Source organism: Diadema setosum, chromosome 9, assembly GCF_964275005.1.
Source record: "Diadema setosum chromosome 9, eeDiaSeto1, whole genome shotgun sequence".
Taxonomy (NCBI): Eukaryota; Metazoa; Echinodermata; class Echinoidea; order Diadematoida; family Diadematidae; genus Diadema; species Diadema setosum.
This window is the reverse complement of record NC_092693.1, coordinates 8,985,952-8,995,276: the sequence shown is the minus strand read 5'-3', so window position 1 is coordinate 8,995,276 and position 9,325 is coordinate 8,985,952. Positions and strand designations below refer to the sequence as shown.

General features: G+C 39.2%; 1 protein-coding gene across 1 annotated transcript; it reads right to left on the bottom strand.

Annotated features, from left to right (window-relative positions):
• Positions 1-1,633: 1,633 nt before the first annotated feature.
• LOC140232988 (protein D2-like) lies at positions 1,634-6,963 on the bottom strand. Its single transcript, XM_072313094.1, has 4 exons — positions 6,827-6,963; positions 5,067-5,234; positions 2,962-3,166; positions 1,634-2,081 (listed from the first exon to the last, which is right to left on the bottom strand). Exons 2-4 carry the CDS (start codon positions 5,193-5,195, stop codon positions 1,870-1,872), a joined length of 546 nt encoding a protein of 181 aa, XP_072169195.1. The 5' UTR covers positions 5,196-5,234; positions 6,827-6,963; the 3' UTR covers positions 1,634-1,869.
• Positions 6,964-9,325: the final 2,362 nt, after the last annotated feature.

Below are 9,325 nucleotides of genomic sequence, written 5' to 3'. Positions count from 1 at the left end.
GGGGGGGGGGTGAAAATGAGGCAATAAAAGGACATCGCTTTTTTGCCAATCGTAAAATTCCAGAAGAGTATATCTGTTTCATCATATACCATTTTCCTTCATATTCATCTAGGAAAGTATAACATTTGTACTTTTGTTTTGTGAGGATCCCTCTTTAAAGGGTGTGTACAGTTCTGGTCGAGGTGAGGATTTAGCTTTTAATGTTTTGCGAGACATTCAGAAACCACTCTATGAGATGTCAAAGAGCATGCAATTCTAAGGGTATCAAAAGTTTATTTGATGAAAACCAGTTTTGAAATGGTTGAGATATCCAAAAACAAGGTGAAACAAAGAGATCCTAATAAAAGGTGTGGCCTGTCGCCTTTTATTATTATCACTTTTTTTAATATCTCAGTCATTTGAAAACCAATTTTCATCAAATAAACATTGAATCCTTATAATTACATGCTCTTTCATATTTCATAAGAGGTTTCTCATTATCTCACTTAGGAATGATAAAAACATGAATCCCCACCTCGACCAGTACTGTACAGTCCCTTTAACAAAAGAAATAAATAATTATGATGACTGATGTTTACCACGTGTCATCCACTTAGGACTTGATCTGATAACTTGTTATCAGAAATAATAGACATACAAAACGTACAGATCTATAGGAAGACAAGCTGAAAGGTGACCACTAGGAAATATAGACAAACAAACAAACAGACGGAGGAAACTACATCTGAATGAACAGTGGACAGGTGGGTGGCAGAATTTTTTAAAACTAAAACTATAAAACCCTGCTTTTGATTGTTAAGTAGCAAATTCATAGCTGCTTTGTAGTCCATTTTAATATGATTTAACCCAACGGCATGGTACAAACTTGACTTGTGTGACTTCTAGCTATAGACAGACTCCTTCGAGACAGTCGAACCACACACACACAAACACACATACACACACACATACAAAGAAATACATATTGTATATGCTAACAACATTAAAAACTGCTTCTTTGGCCCCTGAAGACTTGTAATCATATGCTTTCATTTCAGTTTATTAACAGAACTGTCAAGGTACACATAAAAGGTGATTGCCGCATAATGTATAAAAATAATGCTAATAAAAGAAGGCAACCTTCTATATACAAATACAATAATCTTGTGCACTGTCCAGTCATCTAGGCAGTTATTTTTTATTCTTTTTTTGAATCTTCATTTTGAATGAATGAAATGAGCAAACTTAGTTACAACGATGCTCTTTCTTTAAAACATGCTAAAATATATGCCAAATATCAAGTATCAGAATGCCAAACATGGAAAATCCAGAAAATATAATAATGGCACTCAACTTGGGAGGAGTTTCAGATGACAAATAAAGAGCAATCTGCCCCATGAACCACCATCCTTCACAACTTTTGACATTATAATAGTTCAGACCTCTTTGTGGGACAGCCAATATCTCAAACTCAAACACATAATTAATCTTTCATTTCTAATTCAACTCATTAGAGAGACAAACAGTATTGCTAAACGACCTGAGCCTGCGAGCTGGTGCGAGCTGTATGGGGCGCCAAGTGTCGTATGGTCTATTTTGTTACAAAATCAGTCATTTCGTAGACAAAATGGGCCATGCGACACTTGGCGCCCCATACAGCTTGCACCAGCTCGCAGGCTCAGGTCGCACAGTGGGCATTCAGCTTAAGAGTGTACACTGACATCTGAACATAAACCTTTTTTAAGAGCATCTCTTAGTTATGACATCCCAGGTAATAATTATATGCATCAAAAACATCTGGCTCATAATCCCAGTATGTGCATTAATGACTACTCATTTGGACCATAATCTGAAACTTTCTAAACTGGAGACTCTGATTCACATTAACCTTTAACCCGAGAGCTCTTTCATGAGCTGGGGAACATAGTCGTCCCATTCAGCCTGGAAGAAGTTGCCGGCGACGGGGTCACCCAGGTTGTACTTTGCGGCCACGTCCCGGGCCTTGGTGGAGGCGCGGCCATTGAAGTCCCTCTTCAGGATCGGGTCCTGGTACTGGATCTCACCTGGCTGCTTGTAGACCAGGAAGCAGTAGCGATGCAACCCTGCCAGAAACATTGACAATACGAAAACACACAAGAACAATAAAAATAGAAAAGATCATTATCAAAATAAAATACAGTAAGAGCAGATGGCATGAAGAGAAAGATGTGGCTACAGCTGTACCCTCCAGCAGAAGAACTGAAGGGTTGAGCCACTAACATTCCCAACACCCTGAATAAGTGTCAAAATGGCAGAGCACTGTGCAAACATGGTGTCGTCATTAGATAAAAATCTAATATTCTCTTGAGTGGTACAGCTCCATTCAGTTGTGTTGACTTGACAGACATAAAAAAAATTATTTACTTTCTCATTTGCATGCTACACTATGATTGTGGATTCAGCACAGCAGTGAGGGATTAACTTTTAAAAGTATGATTTTCAGTGGGTCCCTCTATGCATCTTTCTTCAAAGCATGATAATGTTGTTTGCCATACCTAAGAATTTCATGAATTTAAAATTACACTCTTTACATTGTCTTGGCTATGAAATAATGTGTATACAAGCTTTATATTTTACCAATAACGACTTGACTTGAATGTCATGTTGAGTCCAGTCTAAAGTTCATTCTCTGCTACAAGCTTACCAGGTATCATGTCTGGAGACCAAAGATATATCTGGACATGGCCGCTACCAACTTACAATCTCCCACACATTCTGCAGTTCTTGGTGAGCAAACACAGAAGGGCTGATGTTACCATCATCTTGTCTTGCCATGATTTGCAACTGGTCCTACTTCTGGTTAAAGTTGGTACCTATATGCATAGCAGTCAAAACATGCGCATTTTATCCTACATTGGTTTGTACAGCACCATGTAAGGCCTGGCCATTGTTATAATTTTTACGCAAGAAAAAGGGACCACTAGGGAACTTGCATATATTCACCTGTGTCCTTCGGAGGACCCGAACCAACGTAGGGCGCCACCAGGAGGCCCTTGCTGATGTCGTTTCCACGAACGTTGACCACCAGCCAGTGCCTCCACTCTCGGGCTTTGGGATTCTGCCGACTGGGAGCATCGGGATCCGTCATGATGACAGTGTAGAAGGCGCCATCTTCAGCTGACCAGGTCACTGTCGGCACATCTTTGACCTGGTAAGGAATCAAGCCGTGAAAACACATTGCATGTAAGTAAGAGACTGTCAGTACTCTGACCCTATAGCATAGAGGTTTTCTATATTGTCAGCCTTGACTCCTCACCAAAGCATATTCCAATATCATTGCCAATTATTGGAAAATAATACGCGTTAGTATTCCAATTTCATTGGAAATTGAATGGCACAGTAGGGAAATATGGGAATGATGTGGTCCAGGAAAAGAAACTTCACATACTGAAAAACGAGGAATGTTCACGTGCATTTTAATTTCGCGAGAGCCAAGATTTGCAAAATGAAAATGCATGTGAAAGCTCTTGTCTACACTATATGCATTGAATGTTAGAGGCAACTCACAAAAATTTCATGCAGCGAAAAAGGTCGTCGACTCCATGAAAATTTCATGCTGCGAAAATACTGTGTTTTACTGTAGTACGTACCGACAACCCATGCAACAAACAAACACAAACTAGACATGTGCGAAAATAATACACAAGAGAGCTGCTGCAATTAAAAAAAAAGAAAGAAGAAACAAACACTCCTTCATAGCAGAAGTTCAGGGTCACACTGTGTCAGTGACCTCTGACCTTTGTCAGCAGCTCAAGGAGTCCTGCTGTCCTGCCCTCCTCATGCCATTACACCTAGACTTGGAGTCCAGTCTTTTGGACAAGTCTGCCCTCGATGGGTAAGTGGATATCACATGAATGTTTATGTGAGCTGTGCAACTAAGTAGGAATTAAAAAGGAGCTCAAGAAGCTCTCACATATCTGTGAATCACTAGGTTCTCAAAGGGAGTGAATTACAAAAGTTCATTGAGGCAAAATGTGTGAGCGAGCAAAGGAAGAGAGAGATCGAGAAAAAGCTGAAAGAGTGGAAGACTGTGAAAGGATGAAAACAGGGCAGGAACTACTCTAGCCTTTTGACAAGGCCCTCTCGCTGTGTGATGGCTATAACATAAGGATGCGAATCAGATCTCAAATGGCCCTCGTGCTGTACCGCTCAGCTGGGTTCCCTTCGTTGGCCCCCATTTGCTCGCCACCATACGGCAAGAGGGCCTTGGCAAAAGGCTAGAACTACTCAAGCTGAAAATCCAGTTGGAGAATACAATCAGTTCTAGGTTAGAGGAAAATGATTATGGTCTGTCTGTCTGCTCCTCTCCAGGGAATACAACCTTAATTAACAGCATTAGCAGGGTTGAAAAAGAGTTCTTTTTTTTTTTTTGAAAAACAGTATTTCACCTCTCCTGAAATAGACCTGTGTAGCTATGCAATTCCAGGATAAAAGTATTTTCCATAAACCTGTAGTATTTTTGCAAAAAGGCAGTACAAAATATTACAAAGAAGTAATAGTTGGCATCTCTGCATACCTCCAAGTCAGTTCCAAATTACCAGCTTTTGTAGAAGGTAGGGATCACATTGACGCATATTTGAACTTCTATATCACTGGAATACCAGGATTCAAATTGGTTATAAGCTTCATGGGCAATCAGCCTTAGTGCCCTTCTGTCAGGGAAGGTGCTATAGAAACCTGATATACATTGGATGAAAATGATTCTATGATTCATTAGGTAGTATTAAAGACTGCGCTCTGAAACAGATTCATCTGAATAGTGAGGACTGTAGGAAGAAATTTTGTAGCGCAAAACATGACACTGAGAAAAACGCCTATTTTTCAATGACTTTCATTCAACCCAAGACAAAGATTAGAGCTGTATTCTTTGTGACAGCTAAATAGTTTCTCCAGACACTGCTAACAAACAATTATTAAAAAAAAAAAAAAGCAGTACTATGCCTACACGCCTACATGCTTTTTAGCACAATGATGCAATGGTGTAATTTTGGAAAAGTTTAGAGACTAATTCAGTGGTATGGCTGTTTGAGTTTAACTTCATTACTTACCGCTGTTGGAGTGAGAACGTTTCCAAGCTCACACTTGACCCCACTTGACCAGCTGACCTCAGCGACAGCAGCAGGTGCCTGGTCAATGACGTCGGGAACGACGGCATGTTCGGTAAACTTGGCAGACATTTTCAGTCAGCAAACAGTTCAACTAAGCACAACAGGCACCTGATTGATCGAAGCACAAAGGAACATGTCACAAACACTAGTTAATAATCAGATGTTCTTTTTTGATACTGTGACATATGGTTAATGATATATAACTCAATAATCCAATAAATTAATACACACTACCAGTTTCATGAATTTGAACACAGTCAATACCAGTGCCACAAACTTTCGATATTCTGTTCAGCTAAATAAAAGGAGTATATAATTTAAATATTTTGTTTTTCAAAGATGTTAATGTTACAAGAAAGAGTGTCTAAAAGTAGTTTTCAAACATGTGATCATGCCTACTGAATAAGCTGTACTATCCAGTGTTATTTTTGCGAATTTCGCAAATCACAGTTGGATCAGCACGTGAAAATGTTACCATGCGCCAGGTTATAGTGCACGTATGATAGCGTTGGTGTCAATTCGCGAAAACAACATCTCGCGAAAATGTCTCTGACCTCCTCATTCAAAAAATATTGTGTACGTGAAAATAACAGTTTATACAGTATATGAGTGGACTAGGGAGCCCTAGCTATAGCTTTAAAAACTTTCCAACCTTATGCACATAATGGATACTCTCATATCTTGGTAATTTCATCACTCTATCAATTCTCTGTAAAACTGATTTAACTCAAGTTTTGGCAAAGAGCAAATGGGGAACTCTCATTAAACAGCTAAGAGATCACATGGTTTTGTTATCAACAATATAGTGATACATCATCAAACTGATGATGATGGGCTTTGATAATGGTAGCCTAAAGCAAATTTACTAGTAAAATTTCACCCAAGCCCCTGCCCTGTAAATAACTGTTAATGTACATGTAAAGATTATTGGTGTAAGCATTTGGTGGATTGCATCAAGACAGACTAGCTCTACACTGCTGATAATTACTGGATACTATTTAAACTGTCCTCTCATCGATCATTAACTGGATAGATAAATACATGCTCGTGATCCGTGAGGTACCAGTCGTACCTCTTTTTAGTTTGTAAACGCCATAACATAAAGCAAGATCAGACATCACTTGATCGAAAGATCGGTCTGTATCTTGTCATCGGGAATACGTTCCGCGGAGACTGCGTCTGGCTTCACAGATCCCCTCTCCTCTGGAGAGCGATAACGTCGAAAAAAATAAAAGACTCCTCCAGACAGACAGATCTTTCTGTCTAGATCATCACAAGATAAATTATCTACAATACACGCACTGTTGCGTAGAAGACTACTCACTAGTGATCACAAACTGTTGAAAATGTTCCCAACATTTGATTTACGTCGATCATGAATCAATGATGCCGACAATTGGGCCCTATACCCAAAGTGCAGTTGTTTATTGAATTACCGTAGCCTCACCAGACGCCGTCCAAAGCTCTGTCAGGATCGCGAAGCGACACCGCCGTCGTGTACTAGTTACGAGTGGCAGAGCGTCGTACGTATGTGACTGAATCGTGTATTCATGGCCACCCTTGTTGTTAGTGAACCACTGCCGACATTTGGCTCGCTACGTTCGTGTTTACCTTATAAAAACAGATGTACTACTTAGGCTATACTTATAAATTTCACTGAAGGAGGGTGTGGTGGTTATACTTATGTGACAAACACTTACCCAAACAACCCAGTAAGAAGAGACTAGAATCTAACCGTTACGTTAGCGGTCAGAGGACTTCAGCGAAGGACGCAGGGCAGGCAGGGACGTCCCTGGGAGGTACGGTCGCTATGCGCGTGGACGTGGGGGCATGCACACTACACGCACATGTGATTGTGTTCCGCTAGCGACAACAACACACTAGTTACACTTCCGGGTTACGGAGGGAATTTCCCTCTTCCCGCTCCCAGGTTAGTCCAGCGCTCTGAAGAAGAAAAAACAAAAAGCAACGTCTAGAACCTGCGCTTAGCCAGGGAGGTGTTAGAGAATGAGTGGCATCTCTTCGCAGTAATAATGTGCAAATTTATAACACCGCCCGAAAGATTAGTAGATTAATAAGCACATTTTAATTCATGTCACTCTTTACATACACATGCATTTCAATGATGATAAATCATCCTCTAAAACTGATATCACAGGAGTTGCACGTGTTCTATTCTCTTTTTTTTTTTCTTTTGTAATCTTGCTGAAGATAAATGTGGAGTCTCTTGATCACAGAAAATCTTTCTATAATTCTGTGGGTGTTTCTTGGGCATGAATATGAACAGTTTGATCACAAAATGGGCTAAAAGTACCATTTTAAACATTTTGAAATAAGTTTCTCATCGGATAGGAAAAACAAAACATTTCCAGTGATACCTCATTTGCAGAAAACAAGAAATATGTTATGATTAAAGATATCCAATATTTTCTTGTATTTTTCTTTGATATTTAGCAGCTTTTATTGCAAATAACTTAACAAGAATGGAGTGAACTCATTTTGCGATCGCTCTTCTATTAACATGTACGTGTATATATATGGAATACATTTTCTATACCATTTCATCCGTGATTACTTAGTACATACGTATGCAAGTTTTTTCCCCAAGTTTTGCACATTTTTTTTTTTTTTTTATCTTTGGTTGGTTGCTTTGATGGACATGTGCCTGATGTATTACCTCAGGTGCATATAGGTCGCCAACAATTGTACAAAAACATTTGGGCCTTATTTCATAAAAAGTTGATACTTCTGGTTAGCTGTTGCTATTGGAAGTTGCCGTTCCAGCAAGAGTTGCTATCCTAACATCTTTTATGAAATGGGACCCTGGACTCATTTTTATAGAATTATTATGATAGCAAAAAGCTGCAGTGGGAAGTGGTCACGTAATGACAAGAATATTGCTCTCTGACCGACTGCTGCTGCAAGAAGTTGCAATTCTAGCAAGAATTGCTATCCCATCATCTTTCATGACATTAGACCCAGCTGCAGATCAGCAAATCATGTATTCACTAAAATGTAAAAAGAAATAATAGGCGCCAATCTATTTTTCCCATTTTTCTTCTTTGAAATGCAAATATCAGTTTTGTGTGTGTATTATAAAAATTCAACATGAAACAATTATCAGTTATCAAAAAGGCGAGAGTTTAAATTGTACACATACAAATCTCTGATGTGTCTGTTTTGGAGGTTTTTCCAAAATACTGACACCAAGTTATTATTTTTTTAATTTCTTATGCCCATCACCATGTCTTGCATTTCACAAAAGCATTTTAATTTTGTTTTTGTTTGTTTTAGTTTATTTTATTTATTTATTTATTTATTTTTTTTACTGTGGACGTAGATTACAACCAGGCTATTGTGCCTTCATTGGTTGAATGAGAAGTGCAGGGCATTTCTGTGAAACCATTAGCTACAAGTGAAAGAACCTCATTGTGTGTTACAAAATATACTATATTTAATTTATATACACACACATATCTATGCACAAGGGCGCCGGAAGCGGGGGGGCAGGGGTGGCACTTGCCCCCCCAAACAAAATGTTGGGGGGGGGGGGGGGCAAAACGAGTTTTTGCCCCCCCCCCCAAAGTGCCCCCTGTAACAAATAATCAATCACTGATTTAAAGACCCAAATGAACAATAAAGGCATATTTCTTGTGTAAATGTTGTAATTTCATAACTGAAAATGCAAAATTTTTCGCCTCTAACGGGGCGAAAATTATAATACACTAACAACGTACATTATTGTATCTATACACTAATAATAACTTATGAGTAAATTTAGTATGTATAGATGGTAGCCCCGTGTCCTCGAGTGTGCCCGCTGAAACATACCTTTAGTAAACCTTACATTTTTCATTTTCTTCTTTGCTTTCTAGCAGTATAAGAAAATTTTTTATTGTTCGAACGATGCGATCATGTTTAAGCTTTCAATGAGTACATTTCAGATAAATTGCAAAGTGAAAGTGGCTCGCTCGTTCTGCCCGTACTTATAGTAAAATGAAAAGTCTTCATAACTTATTATCATAGTCCTTCGCCGTGATTTCTTTTACTGTGTTTATTTCCTCAGAAATCTAATCTAAAATGCTCTATAAAAGCGACTTTTATACTCTGTTTTTACAAAAAGTCCCTACCGTGGGAGGGGGTAGCCCCCTCCCACACCCTCCCCCGCTCGGTCGCTTCGCTCCCTCGACGAGGATCTC

Excerpts from the sequence above, each read along its gene's own strand:
- LOC140232988 (XM_072313094.1), bottom strand. The coding sequence starts at position 5,195 with ATGTCTGCCAAGTTTACCGAACATGCCGTCGTTCCCGACGTCATTGAC. Across the intron at positions 3,167-5,066 it reads ACGTTCTCACTCCAACAGCG|GTCAAAGATGTGCCGACAGT; the intron begins GTAAGTAATGAA and ends ATTCCTTACCAG. Across the intron at positions 2,082-2,961 it reads GGGTCCTCCGAAGGACACAG|GGTTGCATCGCTACTGCTTC; the intron begins GTGAATATATGC and ends TGTTTCTGGCAG.